Source organism: Rhinatrema bivittatum, chromosome 6 (genome assembly GCF_901001135.1).
Source record: "Rhinatrema bivittatum chromosome 6, aRhiBiv1.1, whole genome shotgun sequence".
Lineage (NCBI taxonomy): Eukaryota > Metazoa > Chordata > Amphibia > Gymnophiona > Rhinatrematidae > Rhinatrema > Rhinatrema bivittatum.
In genome coordinates, this window is record NC_042620.1 from 124,375,128 (window position 1) to 124,400,723 (window position 25,596).

Consider the following 25,596-nt stretch of genomic DNA (forward strand, 5'->3'; position numbering starts at 1 on the left):
TTACCAGTTCACAATGGAACACTGCCTCCTATCCCTTGACTTTGTAATTTCCTGAGAAGTCTCTCATGAAGGATTTTGTCAAATGCCTTTTGAAAATCCAAATACACTATATCAGCTGGCTCAGCTATATCTACATATTTATTTACACCTTCAAAAAATTCTTAAAGATTGGTAAGTCAAGACTTTTCCTTGCTAAAACAATAATGACTCTTCCCCATTAAGCCATGTCTATTTGGCCAGCGATTTTATTTTTAAGAAAGGTTCCTACTACAGTGCACCCTTGAGTTACTAACTGGCTTGACCTACGAACAACTTCGGTTACGACCAAGTTGTTCGGTTTTGAGTTATGAACAGATTTTGAGTTATGACCTGAATGCTGCTCATGCCGTGCACGTGTGCGCCTTTTTTTTTTTTTTTTCACAGATTGCTTGTAACTGGTTGTTTTTTTTTTTTTTTTTTTTTACTGGCAATCGCATTATTTTGGTCTTGGTGGGCAGGACTTCTACAGTGATTGGCTGGCTGGTGCTGCTGCTGCCAATGAGGTCTGTCCATCTCAGGCGCACGTGGGTAGACCCGGCACGGCACTGCAGCAAGCAACAGCATCGCGGGACAGCACTCAGCTGGTAAGGTACAGTATCAGGAGGGGAGGAATGAGTATGCTGGGAGGGAGAAATGAGCGTGTGGGGTTGGTGCTTTTTTTTTTGTTGACACCATTTTTGATTTCTTATTTCTTCTCCCTGCAGAACATCACCTTTGTCATAGAAGCGTTCATAAGCGTCAGAGCAGTGATTAATTTTGCTATCAAAATGGCCCCAAAAAGGCTAGAAAAGAAGCAAAGGAAACAAGACAAGATGAAGAAAGCAATCACAATCGAAAAGAAGAAGGAAATTGTGCATAAATATGAGTGGCGTTCAGGTGACCGATCTCGCTACCATATACAGCATGTCGAAATCCATCTTCTACACAATGTTACAAAGAAAAGATTTGTACAAGGAAGTTAGTATGGCTAATGGTGTTATTCAAATTAGTAAGTCACGATCAACAGTGTTAAACGAGGTAGAAAGGCTATTGTTAGTGTGATAAACGAAAGGCAGAAAAAGCTAGGGCTATAAATGCAGATATCGTAAAGAATAAGTCATCAACAAGTGAACATGGTGAAATATTTCGTGCCAGTAAGGGGTGGTTTCACAATTTTAAAGCAAGAACTGGGATTCATAGCATAGCTAGGCATGATGAAGCTGCCAGTGCTGATAAAAAGGCTGCTAAAAGTTACATACCCCACTTCGAAACGATGACCCAGAGAAATGGCTTTTGCTGTCATCAAGTTTTCAACTGTGATGAAACTGGGCTTTTCTGGAAGAAAATGCCCAGGAGAACATACATTACCCAGGAAGAGAAGAATATGCCAGGCCACAAGCCTATGAAGGATAGGCTACCCTTATTGCTATGTGCCAATGCGAGTGGTGACCTCAAGATAAAGCCTCTCTTGGTTTATCACTCAGACCCCTAGAGGGTTCAGAAAACAGAACATCATGAAGAATAGGCTAAGGGTCATATGGAGATCTAACAGAAAAGCCTGGGTAACGAGTACTTTTTCTTGAGTGGATCAGGGAGGTTTTCTGTCCTACTGTTAAGAAATATCTAGAGGGCAAAGGCTTACCACGCAAGGCTCTCCTCATCATGGACAATGCTCCTGCTCATCCACGAGACTTGGAAGATTAGTTGGCTGAAGAATTCCCATGGCTCACAGTAAAGTTCCTCCCACCTAATACAACTCCTCTACTGCAGCCTATGGACCAGCAGGTTATAGCTAACTTTAAGAAGCTATACACCAAGAAACTGTTCCAGAAGTGCTTCCAGATGGTATCAGATGCGGATTTAACCCTTAAAGAATTCTGGAAGGAACATACAATATCCTTTCCTGTGTGGGGTTAATAGAGACATCCTGGGCCAATGTTTCTCTAAGGACACTGGAAGAAAGTGTGGCCTAAAATTATAGAGCAGAGAGACTTTGAAGGCTTTGTAGAGAAGCCTGAGCCTGCAATTGACACTGTGGTTGATGACATTGTCACTATAGCCGAGTCCATAGGCTTGCAGGTAGACAGTGGTGATGTTAAGGAACTCGTGGAGGAACACTCAGAGGAATTGTCTACTGAGGAACTTCAGCAACTTCTGGCTGAGCAACAGAGAATAGCAGCCGAGGAGCTTTCTGAAGAGAAGGGGGAAGATCAACAATCAATGCAGCAAATTTCCTCTTCTGAAATTAAGGAAATCCAGAAAAAATGGACAGAGCTACAAACATTTGTAGAGAAGACCCACCCAGACAGAGGAAAAGCCAATCATTGCATTCACTTGCTTAATGATAATGTCATGTTATACTACAGAACAGTGTTGAAGAAAAGACAGAACAGACAACTTTAGACCAGTTTTCAGTTGTGAAGTCATTGAGACTAGTGAGCCAGAAGCAGGTCCTAGTGGGCTACAAACTCTCCCAAGGAGAGAAAGGACACCAGAGAACCAGATTCCTGATGTTTTTATGGAATGGGTCTCTCCTTCTGAACAATAACCACCTTCCATTTCATCCTCCCCCCTCCTCCCTTCCTGCAAGCCAAAGATGTCAACTTGAATGGTGATTACAGTATGAAATTGTTGTTTCTGGTAGGCTAGGCACATTTTATAACTTTTTGGTGAGTAAACTAGGAAAATTATACATTATACAACCCTTTTTTATTATGAAAATGTTAGGTAAGGGGTGCTTTGGGAGGTTTGGAACGCATTATGGGTATTTCCATTATTTCTTATGGAAAAAACAGTCTTGACTTACAACCAACTTGAGTTACAACCAGCCCTCTGGAACGAATTGAGTTCATAAGTCAAGCGTCCACTGTATTTGCCTGACACTGACTTCAGTCTCACAGGTCTATATTTTCCCAGATCACCCCTGAAGTCCTTTTTAAAAAAATCAGCATCGCATTGACCACCTTCCAAGACTTCAGGAATCATGGCTGTTTTCTTTCAATATTTCCGAGGGTTATATTTCTGATCTTCTCCATCAACTGAATGCACTGCTTCTTGGACATGCTCATATCTTTCTTGGACTTTTCTTATTACCTCAGTATTTATGATGAATAAGGTTGATGTAACATGCGTTTCACCCATGGAAATGGGCTTTTTGAAAATTGTCCTATAGTTTTTTTGTTCTCTTCTGTATGGATTGTGCACTCTATTAAAACCTTTGATTAATTCACAGTGCATACTTGGCTTTCAACTGCCCTGGCTTTAGTTATTCTCCCAGCCCAGCCTCATCATATTCAATCTCCTGTTCCTCTAGAGTCCTTTGCACCATCCAATATATTTATTGAGCCAAGTTCCTTGTTGGCTCTGTTATACTAAATTATGCAGTTTTATTGTCTTGTTTTGTTGGTTTTTATGTTAATTTTGTGTGTGTTTTTTGTAACCTTCCTAAAATGGTAGATGGATGGATAACATTTTAAATTAAATAAATTTAGCGTTCTTCTGTACTCTTAATCATGGTCTTCCTCAGTCGAATCTTTCATTTCATCTGGTGGAAGTAGATGTTCTCTTCAAGTTCGCCCCTCACATTTTTGCCTCTTTGCCTATTTATTCCATTTTATCAAGGCTTTCATTAACAAGATATTAAATGTAGTATTTAATTAATTACTGAATGCCAATGGTCTGATTTTCTAAATGTATTTGTAGCCCTGTCCCATTTTGGTCCTGGGCCCATGAACACACAGGAAGGGCCATTGACCACATAATGCCCCATGGCATCCTGGGATTCCTGCACGGGGGTGGGGGTGGGCGGACAGGGGGAGTACAGTCTTTTCAAGGCCTTTAGGTTTTATCTGCTCACACAGTGCTCTTCCTGCTCACCAGTGCAGTCACTCTCCAAAGAAACACTCTTCCACACTTGTGCTATTGTTCAAAACAAACATCTTTTACTATGAAACTGGTGACAGTGAAAAACAAAGTCCAGAACAGTACACTGATTAATAGTGCATCTCAGTAACGAAATCCAAAATTCACAAAAGCCAAATTCAGTTGCTCTTACACCTCTTCCCCACAGATAAGCTCTTGTGGGCAGTTACACCTTCTAACCTGGGCCCTCTCAGTACATGGTTGGTAGATGAATTCATTTCCTTAAGGATTCCTGGTCTCATTCTCTGGTGTCTCTGGCTGATTGTGGCTCAGTCAGTCTTTGGTGAACTTTCCCAGGCAGAATGACTCTCTTCCGGCACCTCCAGTATATTCATCTTCAGATTCCAGGGAAAATTCTTTCCTTTGCAAGATCCCTCTGAATATGATGCTCTTAAGACCCTGTTTCTTTCACTTTTGTGGACTTCCAGGATTTCTTATCCTAGAATCCTCCTCCTATGTACTCCTTTAGAGCTTCATTGTGGAGAGACAGGCCCTATGGTATTACATTATGAAAAGATTGCTCCAACTCCACTAGGACTCCACCAGGAAGCTTGCACTGCCTCCATTGTATGCAGATGTAACTCGTGCATATTCATTGTGCATGTTCTGAAAACCTGGCCTGTTTGTGGCACTCTAAGACTGGGGTTAGCCATCACTGACTTAAAGGATCCTTCCAAAGTTTTCTTGGATTAAGGAAGAAAAAGGAAGCAAAAAGTAAACTTCTGTTTGCCTCCTAACCTTCATCCTACCAACTGGGGTCCAATTGGACCCCACGTACTAATGTGCTTCTGCTATATAAACACCAGAAATTATTTTCAGCCGCCATTTTAGGAATTTGTGTCACTTAGCGTACGGTAAGTCTGATTCAAATGTTATTCTAAACTTTTCTACTTTATTCTTCCTACAGCAGCTATTTATTATTTGGGGTCCAAAAAGACCCCAAAATTTGCAACTTTCAATTAAGCAAGTTTAAAAATGTATAACTATTGATTCGTTGCATTTTCAGTCAGTAAAAATGTCTACAAGAGGGTCTTCTAGGCAGAAATATACTCTGTATTCTACTACAGATGTTCTGAAAGCAAGTTTTGAGATAACGATGACTCTGGTTTTGAAGATACAGGCAATTCTAATGATGAGGTTGATCACATATCAGAGCAATCAGAACATAGTGACACCGAATCCGGTCAGCCATCTGTTGATAGTCAACAAAATGATATTCCTGCAAGAGGAAGATGTCCATGAAGGGCACATAGAACTTGTCTTGGCACAAAGGGCCGTGGACGTGGCAGGGATTGTGGTCAGCTCAACTTTAGTTCTTCCAGTGGACAAGTACAGGAATCAACACCACACACTCTAATTGGAAGAAATGGCACAATTTGGCATAAAGATGCACCAAACACAGGTAGATGCAGGGTTCAAGACATCATCAGAAAACAACCTAGAATTACAAACTATCTGCTTTCACATGTTTTATAACACCAGAACTGTTCGATCTCATAGTCCTGGAAACCAATCGAGAAGCTCGATGTCAGATCACTGAATGGAATAACAGTAATCCTGACCAAATGAAGTACTGGAATAATATTGACAGCAACGAGATAAAGGCTTTTGTGGGTCTATGTCTCCTAGCAGGACTACATATATTGCATCATGAACCTGTTGCATCACTGAGGTCAGAAAAGGAAGAGAGACCTATCTTTACTGCAACTATGTCCCGAAACAGATTCACCGATATCCTGAAATATATATGATTTGACAAGAGAGCATCTCGTGCTGATAAGAAGAGCCACTGACAAATTGGCCCCATTCCGTGATTTCTGATTGCTGTTTCTAGCACAACTGCCGAAATTCTGTATCCCAGGCACAGATGTGTGTGGACGAACAGTTGGTGGCCATCCAAGGGAGGTGTGATTTCTGCCAATACATACCTTCCAAACCGGCTAAATACGGTATCAAAATATGGTGGTGCTGTGATTAGAAACTAGTTTTCCTTTGAAAGGTGAGGTTTATCTGGGATGTCAACCAGGTGAACAACGTGATGTGGGACAGGGCGCTCATGTTGTCAAGGAGCTAGTTGTTCCATGGCGTGGAAGTGGTAGGAATGTAACGGCTGACAATTTCTTTACATCTGTTCAGCTGGCTGAAGGTCTCCTGATGGATGGCTTGACGTATGTAGGCATGATTCGATCCAATAAACCTGAAATTCCAAATGAAATGAAAGCAGCCTATAACAGGGAAGAACACAGTTTCGTCTTTGGTTTCAAGGATCAACTGAACTTGGTGTCATACGTACCCAAGCAGAATATATCTGTTCTTGTACTGTAAAGTATGCACCATTATGAAACTGTAGAGGGTGACAAAAGAAAGCCACAAATCATCCTTCATTATAATGCCACAAAGAGTGGTGTAGATAACCTGGACCATTTGTGTACATTGTTCACATCAAGAAGAAAAGTGAATCGTTGGCCTGTTGTACTGTTTGGCAATTGTGTTGATGCTGGTGCTGTTGCTGCTTTCATCATATGGATGGCAAAGTTTCTAGGATAGAAACTGGCTGAAGGAAAGCGAAGGCAAAGAATATTTCTTATAGAACTTGGGCATCAACTAGTTATGCCCCAAATCGGGCATAGATCCAGTACGCCGACACTTCAGGAACCAATCCAGTTAGCCATGAAGATGGTAGGAGTTGAACTTACAGTTCCACAAATTGACCACAAGGACATTGCAAAAGGAAAAAGAAAGATGTGCATTGTGTCCAAGAGAGGCTGATAAGAAAGTTCATCAGATATACAGTTCTTGCAGAAAACCTATCTGTCGTTACCACAGTACACAAAAAAACCTGTTGTGACGAATGCATCTAAATCTACAGTAGATTCATAGCAAGAGTTTAGAAACATTCACAAACACTGAACAACACTAGTTTATTTTATTGTATTTCGTCTTCAAATTGCAATGCAAAATTTCATGTCTAAGTCAATTTTATTCGTTTCGTTTATAATATGTGAAGAAGAAATGAACAGATTTCTCTTAAGGAAGTAAAAAAAGAAATAGATGCCTGACGTCCGTCAATTCAAATTTATTTCAAAGGAGACAATAAAACACTTTAAAAAGCCCGACTCAGGCCGCGTTTCGCTCCTGTCTTGGAGCTGCTTCAGGGGCTTAATGTGCTTTATATGTGTTATACTGTACTGCTTGAGGGAATAGGATGACACTTTTTCCTCAATCAGATTTGCAGAGACATTGGATGCAATGTCTAGGAACAGCTGATATTAGAAAAAACAATAATCAGCCTGGATTGTAATGTGCAGCTTAATGAAGTAGGATGACACTGTTATGGTTTTGAGGTGTTTGAGTGGATTCTTGGGTACTGTGGAAGATGACCATGCTCACGGGGAGGAGCCCCATGGGGAGCCACAGTACTGGGCTAGACTCAGGACGCACAAACACAGAGTTTTGTCTTTTATTGTACAGCTGATGTATACCACCAGAGGTGGCAGTAGTGAGGTGATCCAGAGAAAGCAGTCCAGGGACCCTCGACAGAGGGAACCCGTCTCACCAAGATGGTATAGGCATCTCCAGGTGTAGATTTCCCAGCATGGCAGATCTGTAGATGAGACAGACTGAGAATTAGATTACTCACTAGATGGTAGCTGTAAGGTTGATGATTCCACCAGGCAGAAATAGATGGTAACAGGCACGAGGCAGGGAGAGCAGGCCCTCGAGGAGTGAGTACCTGATCCCAGTAAGGCACCTGAAAGAAAGCAAAGGGCCCCCGAGGAGCGGGTACCCAGGTTAGAGAATACCCCGAAGGGCAGAGAGAGCTTCCAGCGGCAGCACAGAAGCGGCAGAGTAGCTTAGACTGGACGAGTCCAATCCTTGCTCACTCAATGAGCTAGCAAACAAGCGTAGGCTAAATACCCGGATGGCGTGACGTCACTCAAAGGGAATGCCCCCGAGGCTCCCGCCATGACATGGATAAAGACGTGGGTGGTGTGCACGCGCACCCTAGGAGGCCCTTAGGAGAAACATGGCGTGAGGCTTTGCCATAGCATTTCTGGGGACACCGGAGAATGCGGCTTGCAGACGCGGCGGTAGCCATCTTCCCAAGGCTAGCGGGGAGAGCAGAGAAAAAGGTGAGGCACAAGAGTCGAAGCCGTCTGAGACCGACGGACGCAACAGACACTTTTTGCTCTTACTGTCAATTTTACAGTATTGGATGAGCTATTCAATATGAAGTGATATTTTTCAATAAAACTGGTTATATGCTAATGATGAATTGTCTGTAGCTATTTCTTTGATAAAACCAATGAGGTATCAGCTACTGTAAGTTCCCTCTGGACTTATGCTGCTTCCAGATATCCTTGTCTGTGCAGCGTGCTGTGTTTAGTCTCCGCAGAAAAAGTTCGAACAAGGATATCTGGAAGCAGCATAAGTCCAGAGGGAACTTATAGCAGCTGATACCTCATTGGTTTTATCAAAGAAATAACTATAGAATATTTTCTAAGACGACAGACCTAAGATTAGCAATCAGCATTGTCATTACCCTGACTGCATGAACCATATGATGTCCTTTCAGGGTCAAGACTATGAGGGCATAATAATGAAAGATGCAACACAAATGGTGTTCTTCATTATCAAGAGTCCCAGTTTATTGGTATCAAAAGAAACCAAAGCTGGGAGGATTTTCTATGGCTTTAGTTCACTCCAGATAGAAAGCAATAGCTCCTTTCTTAATTTAACATTCCTTATGTGCATTTGGGCATGGAAAGAATACTGGAAGGATTACTGATTAAGGTAGAAATTTGACACCACTTTAGGAAAGAACTAATGATGCCTGTGGAGCACTATACTGTTCTAATAAAATTATGTGCAAGGTGGGATAAATTGGACTGATAATACAGAGAACACAATAATAACTGGGTAAACGCTTCATCAGGACATGCTAGGCAGGTAAAGTTCCTAATTGCCAATAATGACTGCTTCAGCTTGATGCATGATCGCAACTTCAGCTCTGCTGAACCTAGTTCAGCATTTACGTATGTGGTTATATTTTTCTCTAATGGATAGCCAAATAAGCCTAAAATGGTGGAACATTCTCTTTCTCTGATAGATCAAAAAAGACTCAGACTGGCCACCATTGGAGACAGGATACTGGGCTTGATGGATCTTAGTCTGACCCAGCATGGCATTTCTTATGTACTTATGTTTGTAGAGGTCATTGAGGAGGTTTCCTTGTATATTCTGAGGATAGTTTGCTGTTGCTGTGAGAGCCATTGGTTGCTACAGGAGACACCAGTTGTACCTGTCTCTGATTTACAATTGCTCTGTTGAACAAAGGCAGTTTGATGCTGCAGAAATGGCCCAATCAAAAAGAGATTGCCAATACACACTTCATAACCAAACAGTAGCATTTGTCCAAATGGGACATCCCACCATCACCCTAGCATCCATATTCTAGACTATATGAAATCTATATGTGAGCCTCACTAATCTCACAGTTTTTACCATGTTTATCAAAATGTTTTAGTGACTAACTACTTTACTGAAATTCTGTCACTCTAATTGCACTGTACCATAAGCAATGGGTTTGGGTACATAAGCCTCCATTCCTGATTAAGCCAATTATGAAATATATATCATGCAATGTAGCATGCTGCTACCTGTTGGCATATGCATCTACAAACTAAAAGCTTTCTTGGATTTAATATCAGTGTTTTCAATACATTTATACTGGATATTATGTAACATAGTAATAACTCATGGCAGAAAGACCAGATTGACCCATTCAATCCGCCTACCTGCAATTTTTCCACTTTGGCTAGAGAGGCACACAAATTCCATTACTCAACCCATCACTAGCTTCCCCTCCCCTACATATCCCCATGAAGTTTACCCAATTTTTCAACCCTTTTCCTACCACTACCTTCCCTGTCAGTCCCAAATATATCCAGAATCTACAATAGTACTAGCCTCCACCAGTAGGCCATTTTAGGGATAATCATCTTCTTGCAAAACCAATGCTACATCAGATACGTAGATCTACCATGTTTTATTGCCAAGATATCTAATAATCAACACAGTTACTAAAATTAGCAAACCCATTATCCAAAGCATCTAGCTCCCCAAGCTCATTGAAGGCTAAGTTATAATGATGGTTACACCCTGCAGGTTACCACACTGCTTTCTTGGAAGCCTGACGCAGCCATACCACTGATGTTAGAGCGGCATCTGCAATAACTGCTTGTATGCTTACAATATTACTACTTGCCAGGACTGCCCCAATGTGGTATTGATTCATAACGAGGCCTATATGCAGACAGTCTGGATAGCAAAGTTAGCCAGATAAACTTATCTGGCTAACTCTGGAAGCATATTCAGTAGTGTAGCCACACAATTGAATATAGCCAGCTTTCTTAAGTGATTAGTCGACTAACTTTGGGACAACTCTTTGACCTGAATATCAGAGTTAGTTGGTAAACTTACCCAGCTAACTCAAGTCCTCCCAGTTACACCCTGGAATACCTCCTACTTATCCAGCTAAATTCTAGCTGAATATAGCCGGGTAAGCCATTTAGACGAATAACTTTTCAATTATCCATCTAAATAGCTTTTGAATATCAACCGCAAACAATTCTAACCCTGCTAGTCTGAAAATCTTGCTCTCAGTGGGGCAAAAGAAAACAATGGTAGCCACTGATATCTGTACAAATATTCTGGGAATTTAGGAATAAGATGCTCACAATTCTAGCACACATTTAAATCATGTTGCAACTTGTGGAAACAAATGCTCTCACACTGTGTTGACTCTCAATTTCTTCATGTTTCTGTTGCAATGCCTGAGATGCTCTGATTGAATCACCGATACCCCACTGTGTTCTTAGCTGTTCAGATCCAGGTCCTTCAAGCCAGTTAACAACCTGCAGAAAATATAACAAAAAGTGTAACATATACATGAAAAATTAATTATCTCATTATCTAAACTACTATAACATGTTTTACAAATAAATACATTTTAAATTACTTTAACATTTCTATTGCATATTCAAATAAAGCAGCTTATTTTAGGCACCAATGAAACCATTAATCAACACATTTTTTCAATGCATTGAATACACAATGATTTTCATTAACCTGAGGTCAGTGCATCTTGAGAGATGACAGCCTACAAAAGATTTAACTATAACTCATATTTGTCTTTTCATCTGTATGTCAATAAAAGAGGATTAAAAGCATTTCTCCCTTGATAAGACATTTCTTTAATCTTTCCTTCCACAAATATAATTAAACTGAATTGAACACATCAGCATTAGTCTGCTCTCTGGATAGAAATATCTCAGGTTTAAGACAGATTCATATTTTCCCTTTCTAAGCAAATGTTTGGTATTCACTGGCAAACTAACAGCTTGGAAACCACAATGTTAAAAGAATACCCTAAAAAACAGGTAAACCAAAACTATAATTACAATTGGAAGATATAAGAAATGGTTCATATATTGAAATCATTATGAATGTGTTTTTGGCTACATTGAATTGTTCTACTTATGGAGTATATGCATAGAGAAGTCGAAATTACAATGCTATCAAATATAGAACATTAATAACAGGATGTGAGTGAAATTCAAGCAATCCACAAGAGATTTCTTTGAAAAGATATTTTTAGAACTTTTTTTAAAATCCATTTCTTTCTTATAAAAGGCTTCAGTGGTGAAACAGTAAATTACAAAGGCAGGATCTTCAAGAGCCTCAAATTGGCTAAGTTTTCAGGATATCCATAATGAATAAGCCTGAGATAGATAGATAGAAACATAGAAACGACGGCAGAAGAAGACCAAACAGCCCATCCAGTCTGCCCAGCAAGCTTTCACACTTATTTTTTTTCTCATACTTATCTGTTACTCTTGGCCCTTATTAGTAACTTTTTGGTTCTAGTTACCTTCCACCCCCGCCATTGATGTAGAGAGCAGTGCTGGAGCTGCATCTAAGTTAAGTATCAGGCTTAATTGGTTAGGGGTAGTAACTGCCGCAATAAGCAAGCTACTCCAACGCTTATTTGTTTACCTAGCCTGTGCAATTCTGTCCTTGTTGATTGTTGTCTGAATATAAATCCTCTGAACTTTTTGTGGCTCTTGAGGACTGGAGTTGGCCACCCCAGAAGCAAGGGGTTTATTTACAAAGTGGTGCTAACATGCGTTAAATGCCCTTAAAGTGTGAAGAAAACACTGTATTAACGAGTGTTAAGAGAACTTCACACAACTTATTTTTTAGAAGCAGTTTGGAGAAAAAATTACAATGAGTTGATTAAAAAGATAAATGTATTTTAGTCTGCACATTTTAATTTATGCAGCTCATTGTAATGCAAATATATCATTTACTACCAAAACTAACTATGGGGCCAATGCAAAAATAATGTGCTGAAAGCGGGCGCTGAGTATTTAGCGCCCGCTTTCCTAATGTGCCCCCAGGCACTTATTGAACACTTTATATTAATTATTTACTCCCTCACTTATTTCCGACAATGACCAAAGGACAATAAGTGAAGGAGTGAATAAATTAATATTAAGGGACTGACACTTTTTTTCCCCTGAGATTTTTTTTTCCTAACTCTTTAGTTCCTCCGACTTAATATTGCCAGTATTTTCTGCTTTTCTGAACAATTTTTTGGGGCACTCAGATATTAACACCTGCTCCAGGCAGGCGTTAATATCTGAGCACAAAAATGTACATATTGGACACATTTGTTTTTTGCATCGGGAGTGAATAACTAATAGCCTCATTCATATGCATTTGCATGTGATGAGCGCTATTAATTTCCTGGTGCGTTGGATGCGCATTGTGGAGGTGCTATTCCCCTTATTGCATAAGGGGCTTTGGTTGCACCTACACAACCCGCGTCCCACTGTGGATTAAACAGTGTGCTCGGTTTTTTGCAATAAAAAAACATTAATGTGTTTTTAATGTGTGTAACTTTAGTGTTTAAGATGCTATTCACTAGCATGTTTAGCTTTAGTGAATCACACATTCAGCAATTTCCAAGTATGCACAGTAACGTATGCTTTTAGCACACTTTAGTAGAACAGGCTATTGCTAGTATTGCCTTCAATATCTTGGCAGACAACTTCTACCGATGTGGTAATTAGTGTGATAGTTAAATTGGACAATAAATTAACTACTGCCTAGACTACTGGTATTGGCTTATTTGCTGGCCTGCCAGGGAGACTGCTGCATAGGCTCCAGGTGGCTCAAAATATGGTAGTCATTTAGGAATGTCTCCGTTGGTTTTCAGCCTTGCCATTGTTATGACAGATGCATCGGCTTCCAGTGGACTGCAGAGGCAGAAGCTCATTCTGAAGAAACCTAACCATGACCCACACAATCTCAGCAATTACCATCTAGTTTTTTGGGTTTTTTTTATTGGTTTTTCAGAAATAAACAAGAAAAAACATGTAACATCAGAACATCAATACATAGTTCTGATAATGCATACAGAACCCCAGGAAGCCATTCCTTGTATGTTGTATTCACATAAAGTACAAATGACAATCCTTCCCTCCTTCTTTCCTTCCCTCCTCCCCCCCCCCCCCCAATGTGCTGGTCCTGAGGATCTATGGCATTGAGGTTATCCTTCATAGCAACAAGTCTTAGGTGGTACCTTTCCCAGCAGGAAGGCAGATTTTCTGGCCTACAGGCCATAAGGTGCAGAAAGTCCTGAGGTTATGTTGAGAGGTCTAAAATTTTGCTTGTAGCCCGCTCATTGAGAGAGAGTAAATATGGGTTCCAAATTTCCATTTCTTTGCAGAAGATGACGTCTTAGCCAACAATTGCTCATAAATAACCAGTTTATGAACTTTTAATCGCCATTGTATAAATGATGGGGTGTCTTTGACGAGCCATTACGTTAGGATTACTTGATTAGCCAATAGAAAAGCTTTGCTCAAGAAAAGGCACTGTGCCTGTAGCTGAATTCTTGGTACCGTATCTCTGAGAAGGCGCAGTAAACACAACTTCGGATCCATGGGTAGTTCCCTGTGCGAGAAGGTGGCCGAGATATCCCAAGATCTTAGTCCAAAACCGCTGGATAACTTCACAGTCCCAGAAGTTATGATGCATTGTGGCAGTGGCCGCGCCACATTTGAGACAGGACGCAGAGATGGATAACCGCCATTTATAGGCCATGGATGGGGAAATATAAATTTGATGCAGAAGTTTATATTGAGTTTCTCTCAGTTGTACATTCTCTGTATTACTTGCTATGGCTCGGAAACATTTTGCTAACTGTGCTGGGGAGATCTGACAACCTAGATCCAGAGTCCAATTGTCTGCCAGCTGCTTTATCCGGTCCAAAGGAGTTAACATTAACAATTTTTTCGCCATAGAAAAACAGGTCGCACGTTTCGGTGGTGGAGCAAAGAACAGGTTCAATTTATCCAGGTTTTGGGTGGATGGAATGTTTCTCACCCAAGTTTGAAGAAAATGACGTATTTGAAGTTATGCAAAAAAGCTTCTATGTGATAGTCCATATTGGGTTTGCAACTCTGTGAAAGAGGATAGTTGATCCCCAGTGGAGTCAAGCAACTGATGTATGTGAGTGAGGTTAGCCGTATCCATTGCGCAAATACCGAATTTTCCCAGCTAGGAGAAAACGTTGGGAGCCCTGCTATGGTTGCAAAAGTCAACGTCCTCCACGAAATGTGCAGCTGCAAACATAGTGTCTTCCATGCTGCACGGAAAGCCATAATGTACTTGCATGAACTTGCAGGGGTAACGCTGATCTCGGTGCTACCAATAGGTTACCAAGCTCTAGTGGCTTACTCCATTCTCGTAACAGGTCAGCTGGTATTAATTCATTAGTAAGTCCTATCCAATCTCGAATACGGCACAGTAGATTGGCGACATTATATAAATGGATGTTGGGGCATGCCATGCCCCCCCCCAGTGGTCTCATCAACATTTCTAGGCCCATTCTCGCTTTTTTATTGCGCCAGAGAAATCCACACAGTGCCTTATGCTGTTCTGTGATCTGTGGTCTACAAATCCAGATGGGTAACATGTACATAACATAAAGCCATTTTGGCAGTTCGATCATTTTGAATAACTGTATCCTCCCGGATAGAGATAGAGGTACGTTTGCCCAGTCCTTTCATTTCTGTTTCGTCTTGTAAAGTAAGGGGTTAATATTAACATCATAGAGATTGCCAATATCGAGTGGTATGCGGATGCCCAAGTATTTCATTTCAGAGGTAACCCATCGTAATGGAATCTCCCCCGGCCAACTCGTGTGGACCTGGCCATTAATATCTATAACCTCCGATTTATCTCTGTTTATTTTTAAACCAGAGAACTGGCCAAATTGTGCTTGTAAATCTAGGATCCTGCTCAGTGAAACAATTGGGTTCACCACAAAAACCAATACATCATCAGCAAATGCCGCAGCTTTAAAATGAGTGTGACCCACCCGGAAAACTTCTATGGCAGAGTCTTCTGTAATTGCCCTTAACAGTGGGTCTAATGAAAGGATATATAGTAACGGGGATAGGGGTCACCCCAGCTGGACTCCTCTATGGAGCTCAAATGGATCAGACATCAGTCCATTAGCTACCATTATGGACTGTGGTCGTTGATAGAGTTGTGATATATTCTGTAATACACTCCCTTGAAATCCATATTTCTGTAAACTGAAAAGAGATAATCCCAGGCTACCCAATCGGAGGCTTTTTCAGCATCAAATACAACGGCCAATGCCAGGAGGTTATGTGTTTTGCAATATGTCATTGCTACCCACAAGCTAAGTAGATGGTGGCTAGCTTTCCTCCCTTTTACAAACCCTACCTGGTTATCTGAGATTAAATGTGGCAATACCCCACTAATCCTCGGGCCCAATATCGTAATTTAACAAGGAGAATGGTCTATAGGAGGCAGGATTTAGCGGATCTTTACCACTTTTTGGGAGAACCGTGATATATGCCGTGGTAGCTTCCTTAGTGAACCCTCTTTGAGTGACTTCCAAAAAATAGTTCCTTAAATGGTCTCCAACTTCTGATTTCAAAAGTTTATAAAAAGTCAGCATTTAGTCCATCGAGTGCCAAATAGCAATTTTTTTTTTCCAAAGGAAGATTAAAAAGCATCAGTTCCAGTACAGATCCCTGAGGCACTGTATTATTGACCGTCCTTCATTGAGAGAACTGACCAGTTAGTCTTACTCTGTTTCCTGTCTTTTAACCAGGACAAATCACAACAGTGGCATAGCCATGCACACCTACTTAGGGCTCAGGCTCACACGATTAGAGCTGCTCAACACCAGTGGAAAAGGCCTGCAGGATGGCTGCTGCAGATCTCATCCTGCAGTATTTGAAGAAGGATCTGGTGGTGCCTGAAGAAGATGCTCTCTCTCTCTGAGTATGCATGTGTGGAAGCCTGCGTGCGTGTGTTTAAGCCTGTGCGTGTGCCTGAGAGACAGAGCTTTGCACACAGCGCATATAGTCTTTGCATAGTGCACATTCCATTGTTCAGGACTCTACCTGATGGCCAGATAGACATGACAGTGTGACCGACAGAGACAAGCCTTTTATATAAATAAATGTAACCTCTGTTCCAGTTTGTAAATCTAGAGGGCAGGAGCCCACGAGGGTCCCAGAGCCACTTTGTGTTATGGTTTAGAGGTGTTTGAGTGGATTCTCGGGGTACTGTGGAGATGACCGTGCCCACAGGGAGAAGCCCTGTGAGAAAGCACAGTACCAGGCTAGACTCAGGACGCACAAACACAGAGAACTGTCTTTTATTAAACAGCTGATGAGTTCCACCAGAGGTGGCAGTAGTGAGGCAATCCAGAGATAGCAGTCCAGGGATCCTCGGCAGAGGAGACCTGACTCATAGAGGTGGTTAAGGAAGTCCGGCTGCAGGTTAGCAATGCAGAAGAGCTGTAGAGAGAGAGACTGACAAGTTAGATTACTCACTAAGATGGTAGCGATTCCAGTAGGCAGAAGTAGATGGTTACAGGCTCTGAGACAGGGAGAGCAGGCCCTCGAGGAGTGAGTACCTGATCCCAGTAAGGCACCTGAAAGAAAGCAGAGGGCCCCTGAGGAGTGGGTACCCAGATTAGAGAATACCCCGAAGGGCAGAAAGAGCTTCCAGCGGCAGAGTAGCACAGACTGGAGGCTTTCCATCCAACACGATCCTTGCTAGCTCAGGGGTACATTTTAAAAAACAGCGCACGTGCACGCGCGAACAAAAGTACGCTGGATTTTATAAGATACGCGCGTGTCTTATAAAATCCGGGGTCGGCGGGCGCAAGAGGGTGCACATTTGTGCAACCTGCGCGCGCTGAGCCCGGCACGCGCTGCCTGTTCCCTCCGAGGCCGCTCCGAAATCAGAGCGGCCTCGGAGGGAACTTTCCTTCCGCCTCCCCTCACCTTCCCCTCCCTAACCCAACCCCCCGGCCCTATCTAAACCCCCCCTACCTTTGTTGGCAAATTTATGCCTGCCGGAGGCAGGTGTAAATCTGCGCGCGCCAGCAGGCTGCTGGCGTGCCATCACCCGACCACGCCCCCGGACTGGTGTCACATCCGACACGCCTCCCGCCCCGCCCCGAAATTCACGCCGCTCACCCGACACGCCCCCTTTGCAAAGCCCCAGGACTTATGTGCGTCCCGGGGCTCGGCGCGCACAGGGGCCTTTTATGTGTGTAACCCTTTTAAAATCCGGCCCTCAATGAGCTGGCAAACAAGGACAGGCTAAATACCTCCAGGAAGGGGCGGAGATCAGTGGCGGTAGGCCAGTCTTCCTGTGCTGATCTTCTTTAAAAGAAGGACTGGCTTCGCCGCGCACGTCTAGAGGACGTCGGGGGGCTGGGCTTCCGCTGCGACAGCGTCCTGAGCACAGGGTTAGGCCTTTCGACATCGTGGTAGCTCCGGGGGTCTGGAGCGCGTTGGCCCGAAGTCGGAAAGGGTAAGCTTGGTCGGCCTCCTCGGCTGACCGGCATAACACTTTGCCACTTCTCTTTCTCTTTTGCTCACAGTCCAAGGCCATGGGGAACAGGTTTTTACTGACAGGGGGAGAAGAGCAAGTTTGCTTACCATAAATGGTATTTTCTGAAGATAGCAGATGAATTAGCCATGCTGTCTAGGTACGTCCTCCGTGCCACTAGGTGGCGGAGCTGTCTAAGATCACCAAAGTCTTTTAATGAGGCGTTCCTTCTTGTATCTTCCCGCGTTTCCTTGAGGCTCCTCAGTCCATGTCAAAGCAAGATGATATGCAATGTCGGTACTGTCCGGGGAGGCGGGCGGGTCAGCATGGCTAAATCATCTGCTAACTACGGGAAACATCATTTACGGTAAGCAAACTTGCTCTTTTCACATAGATAAGCAGCATGAATTAGCTATGCTGTCTGGGAGTCCCCAGCTGAAGTATTGAGCGCATTGCTTAAAACGTGACTATGATTAGTGAGGTAAGCGCTCAATACAGTAGAATAGAGGCGGACAGTTCTTATGAGCCTGTTTGATGTGCTATAGAAGTGCTCTTTTCAAGAATGATATGTCCCATGTTTGCATCATCTGCAGTTTGTGTATCTAAACAGTAGTGAGATGTGAACATATGCAGTGATGACCATGTGGTTGCATTACAAACGTCAAGGAGAGGCACATCGTGGAGGTGAGCAATTGAAGTAGCCATTGGACATACATGATGTGCCTTGAATGTGGAGGATAGGGTCTCTCAAAGCTTTTGGTAGCAGAACTGTATGCAGTTTGAGATCCAGGACGATAGTGTTCTCTTGGATACAGGGAGTCCTGGTGCATTTGGATTGAAGGAAAGAAAGAACCGAGAGGCTTTGTTAGCAGAATGAGTGTGTTTTTATAATAGGCTAGCACCCGTTTACAGTCTAATGAATGTAGTCTTCGTTCATTGTCGTTTGCATGAGGTTTGGGTGGAAAGTCGGGAGGGTGATGGTCTGGTTTATGTGGATTTAAATGGAAACAATTCTTGGCAAGGTATCAATAAAGTTCCTTAGACTCATTCATATGCGAACCAAAAGAGCCGTTTAAATACTTGCTGACCCTTTCTTCTAATGGTCTTAGCACCTCATCAGTGAGAGAACATCTCTGTGCCACAGCAGCCCACAGTATTCAAATTAAGAGTAGGCTAATCTCTACTTATCCATTAGTGTTCAAGTTCATGAAAGGCTTATGGCATACTAAACCTCCAGTTGTAAAACTACTTGCACCACTGGACCTGAATATGGTTCTCGCACAACTAATAAAGCCTCTCTTTGAACCACTGGCATCTGCTTCTCTCCAATTTCTCTCATGGAAAGTACTATTTCTTGTGGCAATCAGATCAGCCAGAAGAGTCTGTGAACTCCAGACTCTGGTTCATATTCTCCTTATATGCAATTGTTTCACAATAGATCGGTGCTCTGCACTCACTCAGAATTTTTACCGAAGGTGGTCTCAGATTTCTATATTAATCAAGCCATCATGTTATCTCTCTACTCGTGCTCCTTGTGGGACCAGACTGCCCCTTGTTTTCCCACAGTGCCGCAGTTGTGTTGTGCTCGTTGGCACCTTGTTCAGCCACTGTTGGTCTCTGTGGTGGAATGGTACAGTCTGGAGCTCTGTACTCACCCACCTGTGAGTACCATCCTGCTTGTCCTAAGCGAAAGCGCAGTTGCTTACCTGTAACAGGTGTTATCCTAGGACAGCAGGATATCCTAGGACAGCAGGATGGCCGTCGACCATACCGTGGCTCAATTTTTTCCATGGCGTCAGGGTTCCGCCGGTGCCCGGACTGTAATCGCACCATGTCCATCACAGACCCTCACAAAGTTTGTGTAATGTGTCTCGGATGTGAGCACGATGTCCTAACCTGCACCAAATGTGCCCCAATGACACCAAATGGTCGCAAGGCTAGAATGGAGAAGATGGAACTTCTCTTCCGTGCTCAAACCCCGACGCCGTCTATTGCATCGACGTCGTCAGAACCGGCACAGTCATCTTCGCGCCAGCATCGACCTCCGGCATATGTTGATTGCCTAACTGCCAAAGCTCTAGGCACTTTACATAGTAAACGTACATAATCTTGTTGTAACAAAGGCAAAAAAACAAAAACCAATGCATAGCCATATACTAATTATTTATCCACAATAAAATAAAATTCTAAGTAAAAACTTAGCAGAATAATAAGTAAATATAAAAAATACAGAAGCATATTGAACATGAGCACCGTGGCCTAACTTAACCTCTCTTACTCAAGATTTTTGGTCATTAGGTGGAGACGAGTATTCCAGAGGTTCAAATAGGGAGTTGGAGAGAACTCCCGTCAAACCTTTCTCAGAACCTAGAGGGGAGGGAACACTAATTCAGGCCTCCAGTAATGAAAGTGTTGACTGAGAAAGGGTCCTTGTTTGCCTCAGAGGAGTGTACTCCTGGTATACATCCTCTGGCTGGTTGGTCTCTGCTGTAAGCGAGTGAGACTAGAACTAACTTGCGGGGGTTCTAAAGGGGTACCTGTTCGATCTGGGGATACTGGGATTCCTTTCTCTGGGGGTATATCTGTTATCTTGGAAAGAAGAGGTAAAGAAATTCTTTGCAGTTTTCACCAGCTCTGCCACTTGGTCCAAGGGCTGTCGTGACCTCTCTCCAGGCATGGGAGATGGAACATCATCAGATACCACTATAGATTCTTCTTGTGCATCCTCTAGGCTCTGGAGAATTTGAACTGGGGGTCGATTAGATGTGAGAGATACCAGGGAACAAATGGGATCTGGTATATCTAAGCAGAGGCTTCATTCGAGTATCTTAGATCGTGGGCTTCCAGGAGCTAGACATTTTGTGAAGAAAATAAAATTTTGAAAAGTACTATTTGGGAGACAGCTGAAGCAGTGAGAAAAGATATTAATGAAGGAAAAAATACAGAGAAAGAGGGTACACATCCGTGTTAAAGTTTGAATGAAAAAAGACTGGGGTTTCAAAAGGCAATGCTCGCACATGCTCAGTAAAGCAAAATCTCTTTGAGCTTAGAGAGAAGTGTTTGGCGCTGTCAAATGACATCACCTATATGTCGTGGCTAATTCAGCCCTGCTTATTGATGGGGACCATATGCAACAACACATTAACAACCAATATTAAAAACAAAAATATAAAACACAAAATTAATAAAACAATTAAAAATGAATATAATAAGCAGAAAGCAATAATTATCTTAACCTTTTAGGTACCAACGTTCCACAAGTGGAACATTTTTTCATATACTTTTAATTACTTGCAAATTTTTTTATACCATATTTATACCATATTTGGGTCTAGTTAACTAAGATATTTATTTAAGAACTTTTATATACCGGCATTCGAGTGGACATCATGCCGGTTTACATTTAAAACATAAAGGTTGAAAGTACATTATAACAGGGCATGAAGTAATGGGAGGGGGAGTGCAAAACAGAGCTAGAGAAGAAGGATAAACTATAACGTAAAACAAGATAAATTGGAGCAACATTATGGAGTACAGGGTAACATCAGTGCAAAAAGCAAATTAAAATATCAATAACATAGTCAAATATGTACAAAAACTCAAGTGGCCAGGAGGGGTTGAGACTGATGGTGGGGGACTGGGGACTAAGGGGGGGGGGGGGAGTTAGATATGTAAAAAGGGGCATCAGGAAATAATTCCTTCAATGAACATGATCTAATTCCTTCAATGAACATGATCTAAAAGGTTAATCAGCCAAATGCAGTGGTAAATTACCAAGCTTGAAACTCGAGTGATCATCTATGAGACGTAACTCCCTAGGTACTGAGTTCCAGAGGAAAAGACCTAAGCACAAAAAAGCTTTATGTCTAGTATCTGTCAATCAAGCTACCTTAATAATAGGAAATTCCATTAGAATCTCCTGGGAAGAGTGTAAACTTCTTTTTAAGTAATACTGAGGCATACAATCTTTCAAATACTAGGAACATAATTAGAAAATAAACAGATGAAACAGAATTAGATCCTAAAAGAGGTAGGCGGCCAATGAAAAAAACTCAAGTTCGAGAGACATGATCATGTAGTCAAACTGCACAGAATTCTGGTGGCTGTATTCTGAACAATCTATAATCTAGGCAATTATTTATTTATTTATAGATTTTTCTATACCGGGGTACGTAAATAACATCACCTCGGTTTACATACAAACAGTAATTCAGCATTGCGCTTTACAATATAACATGGTAACTTGAATACAATACAGTATATAACTTTGTATTAATAGCATATAAACAATATATGATAGATTGTGGAAGTTAGGAAGAGTAGTTGAGGATTCAGATTATTGATAGTAGGCTTTTTTAAATAGCCAGGTTTTAAGGTTTAGTTTAAATTTTTTGTGACAGAGTTCCTGGCGTAATTCAGAGGGCATGGTGTTCCATATTGTTGATCCAGCAATGATGAAAGATCGTTCTTTTGTACTAGAGAGTTTAGTCAGATTGGGTGCAGGGATGTTTAATTTAGCTAAATTCTGGAATCTCGTTGGGCGGGAAGACGTTTTGAATTGTAGTTGATCTGTGAACCAATGCATTTCTCTGTTTTGAATGGCTTTGTGTATCAGCGACATAGATTTATAAATTATCCTGTAAGCCACGGGTAGCCAGTGCAAAGACTGAAGAGCTGGAGTGATGTGATCATGGCGGCTTGTGTCGGTGATAATACGGGCAGCTGCATTTTGCAGCATTTGTAAAGGTTGAATGGTGGCTTTAGGAAGACCCAGTAACAGAGCATTGCAGTAATCAATCTTTGATAAAATAGTTGCTTGTAATACTGTGCGGAAATCATATTGGTGTAATAGAGATTTAATACGTTTAAGCGTGAGTAGCTTAAAGAAACCGTTTTTTACCGTATCCGCGATGAATTTTTTAAACGTGAGATTGCTGTCAATGATGATACCAAGGCTGCGTACTTGTTGTGAAATAGGGTAGTTGTTTTGAGAAATATCAGAGTTGATCAGTATTGTGTTTTTTGGAGGTGAAATTATGATAAGTTCAGTTTTATTGGTATTTATAGCCAATTGGTTGTCTGTGAGGATTGTTTTAATTTCTAATAAGGCTATCTTCCAGGTACTCAGTGCATTTGTGATTGTGCTGGTTATGGGTATGAGTATTTGAACATCATCTGCATAGATGAAGTGTTGAAGACCCAATTTAGAGAGAAACCGGCATAGCGGTGTAAGGTAAACATTGAACAATGTGGAGGAGAGAGAAGATCCTTGGGGGACTCCTTGAGCGAGATTTCTTGGCTTGGATTCACTTCGTCCACATCTAACGCTGTATGTTCTATTGCTTAGGAATGACTGAAACCATAGTAAAGCCGAAGAAGAAGATTTAAGTCCTGCATACAATGAATTACAATAATCCAGGCGATTCGTATCCAGAATCACAGTTAACTGCAAAAAGAAAACTTTTCAAAAAACTTTTTCTGGACATTGGGTGTGGATGCCAGATGATTAATCAAAAGGCAATGATGGTGTAATACCGGTAGAACCTATTATGATGGCAGATTAATTTATTGTATAAAATATATGCGCTGTAGGGGGATTATATGGTGTTACAACAAATTTTTTTTTCCTCCGATTTGATTTATACCCCAGTTTGTGTTTTTGTTTACATTTATATATACCATGTGTGGAAAATTTTCCAGAAACATTTTCAAATAATATATGGAAAAAAAAATTCTTAATGTTAAATATTAGAAAAACTTCATTGTTATGAACAGGAAACATGATCCGCTGGTTCTATCTACACCATTGGAGTATGCTGGTATTCAATTAAGAACTACATCTGAAGTCCAGAACCTAGGAATCTTAATAGGCTCGACATTAATTTTCAAACCCCAAATTAAGACCTTTAACATAAGGTTTTTTTTTTTAACTTAAGCTATTAACGCCCTTAAAGCATTTGTTAACAAAGGAATAGTTTAGATACTACAGTCACTAGAATTTGTAAATTGCTTGTATGTTAGCCTTCCCAAAAAAACATATTATAGTACTACAGTTATTACAACACTGCAGCGAGAATAGTAACAGGGGTAAAACAAACAGAGCATATAACGCTAGCATTTTATAGTCTATCTTTGTGTAAAATGCTGTGCACATTTTAAAGTACTTGTGATATTTAAAATTTACAAAGTAAACATCCATTTTTCTCACGGATTATTATTTTTTTTTATTTATCATTTCATATTAATTATTACAAGTAAAGGAATATATAAACCACTTAACAACATATTCTATTTTCCTTAGAGGCAATACATCTTGCATCTCTTATGTAAAGAATATGTGAAAAACAAAATTTAAAGAATTATAGGAAATAACATATTCCCCTTGCATTTTAAACATAAAGAAATATGGGAGATCCAATATTATATAATTAGGACATATTCAAACATTTATCCAGAAAGAAAAAAAGGAGGACACATGTTTCTATCTATTACACTAGAGATAGGTTCCTCAGTTTGTCACTGTACGACTGTCCAACAGTTGTCTTAAGTAGTTAGGGTCAAAGAAGATATATTTATTTTCACCTAATCTCAAGTTGCATTTACACGGGTATCTTACAATCACTTGACCCCCCCAGGTTTCTTACTTCCTGGCTCATATTCAGAAAATCTTTTCTGCGCTTTTGTGTTTCCTTAGTAAGGTCCAGATACATCCATATTTTCTGACCTAAGTACAACTTGCCGCGATTACGCAGGAACATTCTTAAAACATTGTCCCTATCCGAAGTAAATATAAAGGTTACCAACAGAGTTCCAAAAAACTCAATTTGTTCTTCCACAGATGTTTCAAGAAACAATGATAAATCTGTTCCAATCGCTTGAGTAGATCCTGTTTGAAGTTGTTCATTCTTTTTTCTAGGTGTTGAAGCAAAATATATACTTGAAATCGTGGGACAACGCTTCATTAGGAATCGACAATATTTCAGTCATATATTTCTTAAACTGATCTTTTGGAGGTATCATTTTAATGCTAGGGAAATTTAAAACCCTCAGGTTGAGATATCTCGATTTTCCAAATTTTCAATTTTTCTTGTTGTCAGTTCTTCACTTTGTATCAATTTTGCTTGGACGTTTTTAATAGACGAAACTTTTTCAGAAATTTCCTGTATCTTATTCTCATGATCTTTTTTTGACGATTCCAAATCCAGTATAATATTTTGTGAAGAATTCACTGCTGTCATCAGTTTAGATATAGTATTTTCTAGCATTACAATTGCACTCCAAATAGAGTCAAGGGTAGTAACTTTTGTTCGGACTAATTTCTGCACAGTCAAACTCTGACTTACCACTCCTTTTCGGCAGACCTCTGTGATCCTGGCGGATTCGTCTGTCGAAACTTCTCTTCTCCCCTGCAAGATGGTGATACTGCTCGGCCCTGGCTCAATGTTCTCCGCCATACTCGGAAGGGCTCCTCCGTCCTTCTCCGGTCTGGCCGTCACAGTTGCAGGTAGCAGAACCTCCGTTAACTGTCCCGGATTTTCCTCCAATACCGCACCCACTTTGGTCTGAAAACCTCGTGGAAGCGTGTAAGTAACCAGGCTTGCGCTTAGGTTTGGAGGGGAGGGACTCTCCAGTTGTCTCGGGCTCAGCAAGATTTGATCGTCCAGGAGGGTCGGGTCATGTCCCACTGCCAGACCCTCA

General features: G+C 41.3%; 1 protein-coding gene across 6 annotated transcripts in view; it reads right to left on the reverse strand.

Moving 5' to 3' along the window:
• The window catches only part of SESTD1 (SEC14 and spectrin domain containing 1), a 283,107-nt gene that overhangs the window by 72,984 nt on the left and 184,527 nt on the right, over positions 1 to 25,596 (reverse strand). For all 6 annotated transcript variants that reach the window (XM_029605904.1, XM_029605907.1, XM_029605908.1 and 3 more), the window contains exon 10: positions 10,734 to 10,856. In XM_029605904.1, the coding sequence (XP_029461764.1) occupies positions 10,734 to 10,856 (123 nt within the window). The remainder of the gene's footprint in view (positions 1 to 10,733; positions 10,857 to 25,596) is intronic.